This window comes from Copadichromis virginalis, linkage group LG23, assembly GCF_057382275.1.
Source record: "Copadichromis virginalis isolate Kocher_CV1m ecotype Utaka linkage group LG23, C_Virginalis_male_GT1.1, whole genome shotgun sequence".
Classification (NCBI taxonomy): Eukaryota; Metazoa; Chordata; class Actinopteri; order Cichliformes; family Cichlidae; genus Copadichromis; species Copadichromis virginalis.
The window spans coordinates 38,563,949-38,578,969 of NC_140639.1; the positions used below are offsets into that span (position 1 = coordinate 38,563,949).

Sequence of the window (15,021 nt, forward strand, 5' to 3'; positions counted from 1 at the left end):
CTAATGACGTCTTTATTCAGCGTCAGCAGTCTGTGTCAAATTAAAAGTCCTCTCAAAACATTTTCGCTGTGGCTTATTTTGCGGTTTGTCATTGACAGTAAAACTCGTTACTTTTCCCATAAAGTTATACAAAATGAAGGAGCGGTGTGAGCTGTAAAGGCTAAGTCTTTCAGCATAGCGGGGTGTCCTTGGTGTTTTTGCTTTGTTTATGTGAAAGCGCGGAGCTGCTGTGGGGTGAAGGTAAGCTGCTCCGTTTCTTTTCTCATATAACTGCCAGGTTTTACTTTAATGCTCAACCAGCCAAATATATATATTGTATGAATGTTCTTCGCTACCAAAACAAAAGCTCCCATAAATGTCCTGATATTTAATAATTTAATATTTAATCCGTGCAACAACTAATTATCTAGCTAAAATGTGACAGTTAGCTTAACATGCATATTAATTAATGGACGACAATAGAATAATAATCATCCACTGCTTTTACTGAAATGGCTGCAGTGAATGTAACCTTGAAGTGGGGATGAGTTTGATTGCGAAATATGACATGAGGACGACCTTTAAAAAAGAAAGAAAGAAAGAACTATAAACAAAGACGTTAATAACAGAGCACTCTGTTTTCCAGGATCACCCCCAGCCCTCAGTTTTCCCCAAAGCTAAAACAGCGACTCTCCTGAACGGGGACACTCTTTCCATTTCCATCAGCTGATGCAGCCAGGTAAGCTGCAGCCTGGATGGATGAATGGCCGAGGCTGGATGTAATGCTGCTGCTGGCTGCTTTCTAGTCTAGTGGAGGTGTGGGGTGGTGGGGGGGAGATTCTCGGTGTGTCTCACATTACATTGCTGCTCTCTCTCCATCGCGATCGGTCTCCTGCAGCCTGCGAGCGGATGAATGCCCGAGTCTGTGGTTTTGCCATCGCCAAAAGGACTCCATGTCTTTCTTGGTAAGAATATCGCTCCGCATGTGGTTTTGCTTGGTTGATGCCCTCTGGTGTAGCTGAATGGGTACCTTGTTACTTGTATAGTCACGAATCAGTTGTCTCAAGCCGGTGCTGGGACATTCTGAGTTCAATCAGTCTAATGTATAGACATTCAGAAATGCATTTGGCATCAGCCGATTTCAAATCAGTTTTTTGTTAGTTTGTGAGTAACACGAGCAGTCAGCCTGTTATTATACATGTAAATCTGAGAAGGTTAGATATTAATACTGGCTACCTGTGCACATCCCTCACATCTAAATGGTGCATCTGATTATGTATGCAGCTCTTCTCTCACTCTTTTGGGACACATAAGCTGCCTCTTTGCTGCCTGTTACCATCACTCTAACTCTCTTTCTCCATTCACCATTTACGATAAAAGCCCCGGTGAGAGTGCCTCCATGGCCTCTACTTCCCCTGTGCTTGCTTCTCTGCCTCATTTCACTCTGACCCTATCCAATCCCCCGTGCTGCCTGGCAGCACATCACCCTACACTTTCCACCCCCCTCCTCCTCCTCCTCTTCCTTTAGAGCATGTCTCACATGTGCTCCTCCTCCCCCTCCTTCACTAGGACTGTTCCTGCATCTCCCACGCTCAGGTCCAGCCCATGGACATAGAGGAGCGCTATGAGGACATCAGCCACCAGTTCCTGGTCAGTAGCCAAGACTCTGTCAGCATGGAGACAGGCGTCACACTGATGCTCTTTCATCGTATTATCATTTGTCACCTGTCTGGAGCTGCTTATTACTTACTCAGTCTTGTTAAAGACAGTTTTAAAAGAGAATGAAATCATTTTAAAGATGACCTATTATTATGACCTATCATTTTTTTCTCTTTGAAGTTTGAAATTAAAATGAAAGATTAGATTAGAAAAATTAGGTCTCAATGTAATTATCGTTGTAGAACATATATATATATATATATATATATATATATATATATATAAAAACAGGTTGCTTTAGGACTACATTAATATGTTTAGACTGACTAGACCTGCAGAACGGTACAAGTGTGCAGTACAAGTCCCTACACCACATTATACAACACTTCAAATATTTGTATACCAAGCTAGTAATTATGCCAATTATAACAGCCTAAATTTACATATGATTGACTTAAATTTTTATTCAGCATTTACAGCAGTCTGAAGATTTGTGCCTCCTAGACGGCCAAAAATACACTGATAAGTGTACATGCACTCACCACATTATTAGAAACTTCATTAGACCGTATTTAATGTGGTCATTCATTGGTGAATCAATATGTAGCTTAATAGGTTCCCTTTAATTCTAATAATAATACCTGAGGCTCCAATAAATTAGCATCCTACGATTCCCATGATGCAACTTTTTTTTTCTTACATTTTGAATGCTCTGCTATATTATACCCTCAGGTTTTGGGGCGTTACTATGACATCATCAGACTTTACTCCAAAGCTCCTTCCCCCACCCCTTCACCAAAAACATTAAAATTTTCCAGTCTAGATGCTTTCTTCTATATTGAGTACTTTATATTTAATATATACATTATTAGCAACTTAATAATAATTATGAATGTACAGCTAATGTGTGATATCACTTCCTCTTGCTGATGCAGAGTAAATCCTGGGGTGGAGTGTGTATCCCTGAAATCCGTCCAAGACATACACAAGTGTCTCTGTGAAACAGACATCCCCAGAAAGCCTCTGCATCACTAATACTCCCAAGCATCCTCCCCTCACTCCCGCCCCTTTGTTCCTCTGTGTTACAGCGCCACCTGCTGGCAGCCACCTCACACAGTGTGGAGCAAAATAGAAACCCAATGTCACTGTGACACTTCATCTCCTTTGAGGTTGTAGCTGGAGAAGATTGTAGGGTTAAGTGGCAGCTGGTGGCTCAACAAATGGAGGAGGACAGGAGGAAATCCTGCCCATTGGTATTATTTTACATTAGCTGCTTGCTTCCAGTTTGTGAACACAACTGGAACAATTTCAGTGCAGTCAGTACAGAAATTAGTGGGAAAATGTTCAGTGAACACATCGGTGGTGTGTTCACGGTAAACATATTTGAGACTCGTCAAATATGTAAATGAATGTTTCCTTCTGCTCTGGGCTCGACTGCATTCCTTTTAAAACCTTACAGATATTTAGTTGTATGCAAAGATGGGATTGCTTGAATCAGGCAATCGTTGCATTTAATTTACATTTAAATGAAATAATTAGGAAAAAGTGAAAATAACAGAATAATGATGATTCTTTTTTGCAGAAGAGATGCTTTCAAATATTACAAAGTAATGAATGTTGTAAATTGTGAAGACTGACTTTGATTTGCTCTATTTTTTCAAAGCAATTGTTGCATTTTTTACTATACAACATGTACTTGATGTCTTTAGCTGTGGTGTTCCAGGATAAACCATTGTTCCGTCCCTGCTGACCTCATACACTTCTGTTGTTATTCAGAGACTTTACACCCTCGGGCCTTATTTATCTTCTCTCGCATAGCTGTTTAGGCATGCTAGTATCAACAAAGGTAGATTTTATTCAGTGCTTAAACTCTGATGTCATCTGAAACAGAACAGACATACTTCCAGGGATTCCTCTCTTTAGTATTTTAGTCTGCTGTTTTTTGTATATTGATGGACTATCACAGTGATTTAAATACCTTAGATATGAAGAGACACTCAAAGTCAGACTCTTCAGGATAAAATGGTTCGGTCAAAAAGCTTTTTAGTCTTTCCATCAGGCTTGTTCCACATTTCAGCACCAACACTGCTTCATAAGCACCAGAGAACAGGATACAGTCTGTGTCGATTACATGTCCGTAAGGTTAATAAGACTCGCAAGTTTATAAAATCTTCAACAAACTAATTTTGTTAGCAACATATACACATTTGTGCTTATAAACACTAATGATTTATTTGGGGAATTTGTGTATTGCATGACTTTTCTTAACCTCTTAAATACATAGTGGCACCTCTGCACTATTTGAAAAGCCATTTGCCAAAAAAAACCTTAGACTTTGCACGAGTTATGACAGAAACAGCATATAGTGTTGAGAGTGAGGAGCCAAATATGAAGACAGTCAGGACTGATGAAGGTCGCAGATGATTTCCTGTACATTTTAATCTGTGTATGCTCTCTCCTGAATCATGTTTGTTTTCTGTTCTGCTGGCCTTGTTTGTGTGTACGTCTCTGCAGAGCTGTGACGGTTCTGAGTACACTCTGCAGGGCCCAGCGGGTGGCGATGACATCACAGGGTTGTCGGCCGAGCCGGCCCACTACCAGCTACTGTCAGAGCTGGGTAAGGACACACATCCAAGCATAAAAATGAGTTAAAGATCTTTAAAAAAATTGCAGTGCAATTCACTTCATGCCAACTCACCGTGTCACAGGACGGGGCTTCAATAATCTGAGCCAGGTGAACATGGCTCGCCACATCCCTACTGGCCAGCTGGTGGCCGTCAAACAGACCAACCTGGACGAGTGCACCGAGGAGGAGCTTCTGCAGCTCATGGTGATTGCAGCCCTACATGCTGTCATGTATTTGAGATATACGCGGTTGTACACGTGTCTTTATCCACTGGATATTTCTATATTAAATCCCAGAATGAGGTACTGCTGTCCCGTCTCTTCCGTCACCCCAACCTGCTGACTTCTCGCCTGGTTTTCAGCTCCTGCTGCCAGCTGTGGGTCCTGACACCGCTCATGGCCTACGGTCAGCCACAACCACACATCCACAGCTTTTTATCCTAATGTAGAAGCTTTCATGGCTTTTTTTATTTTTCCTGTGCTGTGATTTTTATAATTCTAGCACTAGCTCCATAATTAGCTGTTCGACTGGTCTCTTCCCTCTGCTTTGCTGTGCAGGTTCTGCAGATACTTTACTGAGGACATATTTCCCAGATGGAATGAGTGAATCCTTGATAGCGTACCTGCTGTACGGTGTGCTCAAAGCATTGGAATACCTGCACCGGATGGGCTACATTCACCGGTCAGTGGAATGTACAAGACACTATAAAGCTAAACTATAAGACAACATATGTGTTAGAAGGGGAAGAGTATTTGTATCTTTTGTAATGTGTATTTTTTACACCTGTATCTGTCCTCTCAGAGGGGTGAAGGCCAGTCATATCTTGCTGTCAGGGGAGGGGCGTGTTTACCTCTCAGGGCTCCACAGTGTTTACAGTATGATGCGTGAGGGCAAGAGGATGAGGACCGTGTTCGACATGCCCCACCACAGCCCGGCACTGCTGCCCTGGCTCAGCCCTGAACTACTGCGACAGGTCGGTGTCATGCTTCCCCTTCAAAGTGAATTCTGCACATCCCCAGCTCCCCAGATTTTTGCTCTGCCATACCTTGCATGATTCATACTTTAAAATAATTCAATAGTCAGTGAGACTATCTCATGTCTCTATGTTGGTGTTGTTAAACGTTGCATCTGACCAATACGATTGTATGGAGCCTTTGTTTATAGAAAATTCTCTTCTGGAACAAATGATTTCTGGTGTTTTCTTTATTAGTTTATACAATATGATACAAATATTATCAAGTTAGGTTCCTGTTAGCCAAATTTAGGTTATTCATGTAGGTTTGCTAATGATGGCTTTTCAATTCAGTTCAATTTTATTTATACAGTGCCAACTTACAACAACAGTCACCTCAGGGCGCTTTATATTGTAAGGTAGACCCTACAATAATACATAGAGAGAAAAACCGATCATATGACCCCCTATGAGCAAGCACTTTGGCGACAGTGGGAAGGAAAAACTTTTAACAGGAAGAAACCTCCAGCAGAACCAGGCTCAGGGAGGGGCGGGGCCATCTGCCACGAGCGGTTGGGTTTTTAATAGCATTAGCTAACTTCTTGGCTAATCCTAATTGAATAGTCAGACAACATGATTGGTCAGTTAAAATGACCAATGATGATGCAGAAACAACACCAACACAAGGATATCAGATCTTACTAGTGCAGCACTTTGGGAAGACTGTAAACATATGTTTTATTAGCTAAAATTTGCAGATGTTCCCTAGGACAGGTGAGCATGCCACTTCATCAGTGAGTTCCTCGCTTGTTTTCTAAACACCAAGATAGTCCAGTGGTCAAAGTCAAAGTGGCTACATATAAAGTCCCCACAACAATAGCCAAACAAACGTGTATGTGTGTGTAAGAGGGCTCCTCACCCTACACACATGCTCTTTTTTTTAATTCCATCTCCATTTAAGCCGAGTTTTGTTCTATTGGCTGATCAGTAGGATGGTTGAAGGTTCTGTGCTAGATGACAGTATTTAGAGGACCAAATACTGGATCAAAAACATCATCAAAAATTATGTTTGTTTGTTTTTTCTTTCGCTTTTGTTTTGTTTGTTTTTTTAACTAAAATTTAGCCTGTTATACGTCTCCTCTTTGGTGTTGTCCTCAGTAGGACCTGCACGGTTATGGAGTCAAGTCAGACATCTACAGTTTGGGCATTGTGGCCTGTGAGCTAGTCAGCGGCAGGGTGCCTTTCCAGGACATGCCACCCACTCAGGTAATCAGCTATACCCAAACTGCTCTAGAAGAATGTGTAGCTACACATCGTTGTCTATAGTTTGTGTCAGTGTGTGAATCTTGCCACTCAGATGCTGCTTCAGAAGCTGCGCGGTTCCCACTGCTGCCTGCTGGACGTGGCTCCCTTCCCGCTTGGAGAGCTGGGGGGTTTGAAGGTGTCGCGCTCTGGGGTGGACTCCGGCATTGGGGAGAGTGTGGCCACGGGGAGCCTGACGCACAGCACCACTGCTCCTCCCACGGACCGACCTCAAAGCCCCGGACCCAAAAACCACTCTGCCACCCTCCACAACCTGGTCCAGCTGTGTCTGCAGCAGCAGCCTGAGCGCAGGTGATTTCAGTGAATCAGCAGTCAGATGGAATTAAAAAGAAATACAACCACATTCACCTACAGCACAGACACACAGACTTTAATGCTGGTGTTGGTTCTGTTTGTCTTCCAAAGGCCATCAGCATCTGAGCTGCTGACCCACGCCTTCTTCAAGCAGGTGGGTTCCTTCAGTCGGACGTCTTCTTTGAAGGCAAAACTCCAAAAACAGAACAAAGGCAATAAATTTAAAAGAGTAGGCTTTTATTTTGAAAACTTTATGTTTGAGCAGGGACTTTCTGTTCTGTTACAGGTGAAGAGGCACACCAGTGACTCCTTCCTCAGCCTCATGTACCCAGCAGTGCCCCTCGCCAGTCCTGAGGACCCTCCAGTATCCAGCCCCCCCACCCCTTCCTGTCACACTCCAGCGTCAGCCACCGCCGACTCCACTGAGGCCGTTTGGGATTTCTCCTAACTGCAGCATCTACACTTCCATTGACTAGCAAGCCAAACACAAGACAATCAAAGAAAAGCAATGAGGCCAAATTCTACTGTGCTTTTAATTTTTATTATTAACCCAACTCTCTGAGCCTTTTTAAATTGTTTTTGTAGCTTTTTTTTATGCTTTTTGAAGGCGACTTTTTGGGTCACAGAGTGGTGAGGCAATTGTGAAAGTGCTGGAACAAAGAAGCTGCTCTGATTTTATAGTAACGATAATAATGGGCCGTCAGCGAGCGAAAGGAATAAGAAAAAAACAAGTTGCTTGCTAATAATCACGCACTTCCTCTGAGATAAAAGCCCCCCCTGTTAACAGTTGTGCATATGTTTGTGAGCATTTTGTTGTTTTTAAAATGTTATATCCATGTTTGCATTTTTTCTTTCAGGTGGGTGACTCTGGTACAACCAAGAAGTTATTTCTTAATAGTAACCACTTTTTGTAAGATATCATGTTTGTGTTGAATTTTCTTTAAAGTGGACCTATTATGCTCTTTTACAGCTCCATAGAGTTCCACTGCATGATTCACAGTTCAAAGTCTCCCTTATTTGTCTCATCCTGGGCTTTTGTGCTACTCCTCTGTTCATGTTGTGTCTACAATTGACCATTTCCATTCTACTTAAGCCTATTTTGTTCTGACTGGCTGCCCTTCGTTAACTCCTCTGTGTTCACAACCTGGGATGACGGTATTACTTTAACATGATACAAATCCAAGAATAGAAAAAAACAAAATAGGTCCACTTTAAGGCACTGTGTTTTTAGACTGTGAATAGTGAAAGGTACACTACGTGAGATTTAAACATATGTGCATATATATTCATCTGTGTTAGAAATGTTCAAGTTTTCTTCAGTGACAAAGTAAGGCAGTAGAAGTTGCCTTTATACTCATGCAAACAGAAACTGCTGATATCTAATCCGGCAAGCTTTTAACGGTTGTTTTGCCAAAGCGTAAAAAATACTGTACAGCCAAAAAAAGATTAGTCTGCATACCAGTTAGCTTGCCTGCAGCGAGCTAGTTTGTTTCATGGCAACTCTTTATTAAATGTTTTGTTGACACCAAATTTTAAGAAAAGTTCTTAAATTGAGGCCTTGGTTATTCCCTATATATATATATATATATATATATATATATATATATATATATATATATATATATATATATATATATATATATATATATATATATATATATATAATTTTTTTTTTTTTTTTTTTTTTTTTTTTTAAATTTATTTATTTTTTTTTTTATATTCAAAAATTAAACTCTTTGGTTTTACCACAGGTTACATTGTTTAAAGAGCAGAACAACAAAACAACACATCCACAATCAGCTGTGTAAATACATTCCTGCTGTAGGCTTGAACATATATGCACATAGAGTTCCTGTATAGTATCCTTAAAACCTGTCATAAATCGGGAGGGGAAGGGGGGGGGGGGACTGTGCTATGAACAATAGAATACATGAGCAATAGAATATATCTAGTGTTCCATGTAGTAGTTAGAAACCACAGGTAGAAATAGAAAAACAAAGTTTCCTGTCCCAATCATGGAAAGAAGATTTCTACTGTGCTCTATGACCACTTCTCCAATAATGCCTTTCTGTTTTACTGAACCGTGCATTTAGAATACAGTGATCTCTCTGTAACTGTGATTAAGTGTACTGTGTATGAAAACTGTGACTTACAGTACATATCAAATATGGTAGCTGTATGAGCCTTATATATACATGTGTTATAAAATGATACCGAATGTTTTGCCAACTTGTGGTCATAAATCTTTTTGCAGTTTTTGTCTTTTGGTGGTGTGATGGTTGGCACTGTTGCCTCACAGCAACAAGGTCCCAGGTGGGTCAAACCTACCAGCTGCGGCCTTTCTGTGTGGAGTCTGCATGTTCTCCCTGTGCCTGCATGGCTTTCTTTTAGTACTCCAGCTTCTTTCCACAGTCCAAAGACATGCATCTTAGGTTAAGTGGTGATTATAAAATATGTTATGTGTATGTTAGGTAGATAAAGTGCTTTAAGTCATAGAATAAAGCACTGTATGAATGTATGGTGAATGCGACACTCTGAATGTGAGTACGCTGCATTACGTTGTGAGAGACATATTTAATACTAACAAATAAATTTAGATGGTTATTTTTCAAACTTCAAGAAAATTGAGTAGCAAAGTGGTCTGTTATTATATGCAATGCTCTCTCAAAGTTAGGTAGGTACTAGAGGGAACTCCAACAGGTCTCATAGATGTTCTGCTGATCATCTTGGAGGGACGCTTGGCAAGTGTGAGGAGAAAGGACTCCCTTTTAACAGGAAGAGACTCCCAGCAATGCACAAGCTACAGAAGTCTGTGAAGGTTCTCAGTCATCCAGGTCATCGTAGTCAAAGGAGCTTGCAAAGAAAAGCGTCTGGACTTCTTTAAGTTACTTGAAGACGTTTCACCTCTCATCCGAGAAGCTTCTTCAGTTCTAAGGTCAAATGGTGGAGAGTCCCAGATATAAACCTAGTGGGAGTATCCCCCCTGCTACAGAAGTAAGAAGCAAACGCAAAGCAGGAGATGAAGCATGGCTGAATATGTTTCCAAACCAACTTCATTCTAAGCCAAAGACTAGAAAATATGGTGAAGCATATCTTCCCTTTGGCTTCACCTGCACACGTGTAGGTCTCCCCTGCAGAATTGGTTTTCCCTTCATCGGGAGAAGCACTGGGCTGTTCAAATCACGGACAAACAGTATCCCACATTCTTGATTTTTAGTTCACAAACACTTGTTGTAATGACTAACTACTCCTGACATATCAGGCTGATCCGGCCACGATTTGTTCCCTCGCTTCAAATCAGGGACAAACATTATCCCACAGTTGTTTGTTTTTAAACCCATCTTGCACAGAGAGGCATTTTTTGAAAAATGTATTATAGCAATGTTGAATATTATTACACAGGAAAAAAAACAACTACGCTTAAAATAATTACACCGTGACGCCTCTGCCTTTCTAAATGGAGGGACAGTAACTGCGTGTGTATATGTAAGTGTGTAAAACCTGCAGATAGTCAGATTAACAGTAACAGTATTTTGTCTCTATCTGCCATTCTGCAATTCATCTCATGTAAACAATAACGTGGCGCACAGCGTGACGTGAAAAAAGGCACATACCTTTGGTGACCAACTCTGTATTCCTCGTCCACGTGGAGTTTTAAAAAAAATCTCCGTTTTCGGTGATTGGAAACGCCGTTTACGTGTGGACGAAACAGCTGCGTTTTCAAAAATACCCGTGTAGGTGTGGACGTAGCGTAAAAGAGTTAGTAGTTTACTTTCTTACTACCTGTAATTTATTGCAGATTACTTGTATTTGCTTAATTGTTTGCTAAATGTTTAAGTTGTGAAATAAACCGCAATGGAGCAAAATATGGGTGTGTGTGGTTGGAGGATGTGTTTGTGCGTGTGCGCGCGCGCGGGAGGGGGGGGGGCGCGAACATTTTTATTGAAAAACAAAGGGGGGCCTAGCAAAAAAAGTTTGGGAACCACTGTATTAAGCAAATCTGTCCACAGGATCCATTTTTCCATTCCAACCTCTCCACCACCACGGGCAAGCACAAAGGGCTGTCAAAGGATGTCAAGGCCGAGATTGTAGTTCTCCACAAGGCTGGAATGGGCTACAAGGCCATCAGCAAGAAGCTTGGTGGGAAGATGATCAGTGGTCAGACAAAACCAAAATGCTTGGAGGAAGCAAAATGGTGACTATGATTCAAGAAACACCATTCCCACAGTCAAGCACGGAAATGGAAATATTATGCTTTGTGGCTGTTTTTCTTCTAAGGGTACAGTACAGCTTCAATCCATTGAGGGAAAAATGGACGGAGCCATGTACTCTTTAATCTTGGATGAATACCTCCTTCCCTCAGCCAGCATGACAATGACCTAAAACATACCTCCAAGGCCACAAAGGAGTGGCTAAAGAAGCACATTAGGGTCATGGAGTGGCCTCAGGCCTGACCTCAGTCATGCAGAATTTTCTGTGGAGAGAGCCAAAGCTTTAAGTTTATGACAGCCAGGAAACCTAAAGGATTTAGAGAGTTTCTGGAAAGAGGAGTGGGCCAAAATCCCTCATGAGATGTGTCCAAACATGGCGACCAACTACAAGGAACGTCTTAGAGTTGTGCTTGCTAACAAGGATTTCTCCTCCAATAATAACTCATTTTTGCTTGGGTAGCCAATACTTATTTCACTCATTAACCCCCCACGACGCATTTAAGTGACAGAAGGAACATCAATTATTATTGCTATTACTACTATTACTATTATTATTATTAGTAGTAGTAGTAGTAGTAGTAGTAGCGGCAATATTAATTCTTTCTGCATATGACCATTTCTAGAGGTCTGAAAATTGTAGTTTTTCTCTGCTCCACTGGGCGGCAATAGAATATCAAAACAAACAGACCGTAACCCAACCCCTAGCAACCACGTAGGTCCACATCGACAACGTAAGTGAGTGAAAACTGTCGCAAATACTCTGAATAGTGTCATATACATCAGAAGCATATTTCGTCACTGTTTAACAGCTTCATTTTTAAACGATAAGTAAAAAAAAAACACACCCTTGCCTTCATGAACGCCTTCGAGTGGCTCGTTTTTGTATTTTCGTGCTAGACGCTGCAGTCTCTTGTTTATCCGGTTCCCCCACCAAATTAAAATCCCCTTTTACGCTTGTTATACTGTACACAGTATATGAAGTACTGAGAAGTAAAGTCTAGTTTAATAAAAGTACAATATTACAATATTCCTTTTTACACTTGCTTTTGCTTTGGACTACATATTAGGCATGTCTTTAGTTCTTATAACTATAGGAACATGTTGTTATTTCGAACCATTACACTTTCCTAAATGGTACTATATGCCTACTATGACAGCAAGATAGACCACAACCCTCCATTTAGGGAGAGTAAAATTGTGGCTCCCTTGAAATAAACATCATATAAACTTAATAAGCTCCTTATAGTGTTATATTTAGCTTTTTATGTGTAATTATTTTAGTTTCATTAAAGTATTCTGCTTTATTTATGACATTTTGATTATGAAGGTGTTTACAGTTTTGGCAGCTGTAACACCGGTGTTTTCCAAATTTTGGAGCTAAATAAAATATGTTTATTTTATAGAAATCAGTCGACTCTTATTTTTGAAATAAGTCAAAGCGTTAGTCCACAGGAAGTCGCTGTGCGTCCTTGTTGTCGGACGCTGGACGTAAAACCAACTACCCTGGAAACGGTGTCAGTGACAGTTGGTCTTTTCTTTGCACAGGTGAGCGGTCTGCAAGTTATCGATAGGTCTATTTTTATTTCTGGTGTTTTTATCGGTTTATTACTTTCATGTGAACCCTCTGTAGCCGGGCAGGCATTGGCGGATGAAGCGTTTGTGTCACATGAGGAGGAGGAGAAATGGTGGCTTAAAAAATAGAAAAAGGCTTCTTTTTTTTTTTGACAGACAGCTAGCTTATAGCGAGCTTGGTCAGGTAAGGTTAACTACACAGCAGTGTTTGCCCAGGGTGGCCGAAGAGACTGTACGGAATACGCTAGTTATTCAGCTTATCAGAAGAGCACACAGTAGAAAATAGGCATGTGTATATGTATGTGTTTTGTCGCGTAGTTGACCGCCACAGTACATCTGAGCTCGGAGCCAGCTGGGCTGCTCAAAGTACACAGGGAGTAACGTTACTGAAAGTATTTTGTTGCTTGCGGTCGATAGCCTTGCCATTTGGCTTACAGTGACCAAACATCCGCCTCCATCATATGCAATTGTCTGTGTTGTTATCCTTCATAGCGCAAACGCTGCTGGGAATACCTCCAAGAAGAAGAACCGGGAGGGGAAAAAAAGTGGGAGTCGAGGCCCAGCTGCTCCAGAAATTCCAGCTATTGCACTCCGGGGGCTTCACATTTCTCCTTTGCCATGGAATATATTTTTTAAAAGTCTCCCTCTATCAGGCTGTTGCCTCAACACGTTGCACAGCTTTCCCCACTCTTTTTAAAAGGACTATCACACCTTTGTCAGAGTTGGTAAGTCATGAGCAATGAAGCCGTTTAGCTCATGACGGGGAACCATGAAGCAACCAGGGAAGTGACCTCTGTGGACACCGCAGCCCGAGGGTGCCCCTCACTGGCACCATGGCATCCAACGAGAGACTGTATGAAGTCTGGATGCTCTACTGCACCAAGGTAAGGTTTCTCCTTTTCCACACACACTTCCCCTGTGGAAATGTCATTCGTGTGAAGTAATGGACCGAGTGAGGGGGGGGGGGGGGGGTTATTCACTCATGCTATTTATGTTTTTTGAAGTCTAGCAACAGATTAAGCCCATTTGCTCTGACAGGCTGTGGTTATGAGAAAGTACAGCCTGTGCTGACAGACAGGTTGAAGGCAAAGACAATTAGTGCATTGCGGTAAAAGGCAGACTAATGAAATTGCTTGTAGATCCTGAAGGAATTATTGCAGCGAGACACATTATGTTTATAAATGAATAATTAATTCACTGAGGACAAATTTTGTCATAACGTCAGGTGGATGTGGTTTCTAATGAATGTTAAATTCAACCCCAGCGAGGATGCATTCTTAAATGTATCATGGTCGTGATATGTTGTTAATGCTCCCTTACTTTACCAGTAGAGATGAATGAAGGCACGCCAGAGTAGAGACAGCACCCTTTGAGTCAGCTCTTGGCAAGATTTAATTCACCCTGTGATAAAGCATGCGCGCATCCTGCCATCCAATCAAAACGGGCTGCCTGAGCCGCTCCTCACGTGAGCCTGGCTGCAGTCACACTACCTACCTCCCACAGTAATCCCTCACAATAACGCACCGTGCATAGCCCTCTGAGAAGTGTGGAGGGCTGTGAAGCTGTTACACTTATTTTTAGATTACGACATCCAATAATCCTCATCCTGAGAAGTAAAGCATTTGAATGCTGACACACACAGAGTGTTTAATACCAGCGAGCTGGGTGCCTGGGGTCTCTGAGATTGTTGCAGTCACCTGTGAAAAAGTGAGCATATACATTACATTTGCTCTAGCAGGACTTTTTCTTTGCATTGACTGAGCATTATATTGCAGGGAAGGATCATTTCATTCGAGCCTGGCTTTCAGCCAGAGTCCACTGAGCTAATCTTTATGTCTGCATGAAGCAAAAGAGATGTGGCGAGAGATGCATTCTAATATATATGATATACATGTGCACGTACAGGTGAATTGAATCATTGTTGATCTTGTTACAATGCTGGGATACACTGGAGCTTTGCATTCATACTAATGCTATTTGACAAGGACACCTCTGAAGCCCAGAGCCTGTTAAATCAACACTAGGGAGATCTACACAGTATGGGGCAGACCATTTTAATGATATGGTCTGTGTGTAGGTGTGTGGGTTGTCTAGCCTTTAGTCACATGGTCTAAATTGGTCAAGGAATGTCTCTTTCTGAGGCTTGACTCTTGTCTGAGCTCTGAGACCAGCCACACTGTGTCCCACCAAGTGGTCAACTACGACCGGCCTCTTATCACAATTTTCTCTTCCCAACTCTTTCTCATTGCAAAGTAGCGAAACAGTTTCCTTGTTTTCAGGGCTTCTGCAGGTCATTAGAAAATCTTAAACGGTTTGAAGGGCAGACGGTGCTCTGCCCTTGTTTTTATTCAGTGAGCTCTGCAAAAGCTTTGCGCTCCTTTATGAAATGGTGTAGGAAGCCTGAT

At 41.6% G+C, this 15,021-nt stretch overlaps 2 protein-coding genes across 5 annotated transcripts in view; both read left to right on the top strand.

The window, feature by feature from the left end:
- The first annotated feature begins 4 nt into the window (after positions 1-4).
- On the top strand, positions 5-8,399 carry stradb (STE20 related adaptor beta). The gene is made up of 13 exons (XM_085447204.1): positions 5-240; positions 626-718; positions 878-944; positions 1,549-1,629; positions 4,153-4,255; positions 4,347-4,468; positions 4,561-4,669; positions 4,822-4,945; positions 5,066-5,237; positions 6,378-6,482; positions 6,574-6,830; positions 6,945-6,987; positions 7,120-8,399. The coding sequence occupies exons 3-13, from the start codon at positions 933-935 to the stop codon at positions 7,279-7,281; spliced, it is 1,290 nt and encodes a 429-aa protein (XP_085303330.1). The 5' UTR covers positions 5-240; positions 626-718; positions 878-932; the 3' UTR covers positions 7,282-8,399.
- Positions 8,400-12,521: 4,122 nt separating this feature from the next.
- Positions 12,522-15,021, top strand: part of nbeal1 (neurobeachin-like 1) — a 61,880-nt gene continuing 59,380 nt past the window's right edge. For all 4 annotated transcript variants that reach the window (XM_085448528.1, XM_085448530.1, XM_085448527.1 and 1 more), the window contains exons 1-2: positions 12,522-12,589; positions 13,109-13,500. In XM_085448528.1, coding sequence (XP_085304654.1) covers positions 13,450-13,500 — 51 coding nt within the window. In that variant the 5' untranslated portion in view covers positions 12,522-12,589; positions 13,109-13,449. The remainder of the gene's footprint in view (positions 12,590-13,108; positions 13,501-15,021) is intronic.

Coding starts and splice junctions, on each gene's coding strand:
- stradb (XM_085447204.1), top strand. Junction 4,670..4,821: donor GACACCGCTCATGGCCTACG/GTCAGCCACAAC, acceptor TTTGCTGTGCAG/GTTCTGCAGATACTTTACTG. Junction 4,946..5,065: donor CGGATGGGCTACATTCACCG/GTCAGTGGAATG, acceptor CTGTCCTCTCAG/AGGGGTGAAGGCCAGTCATA.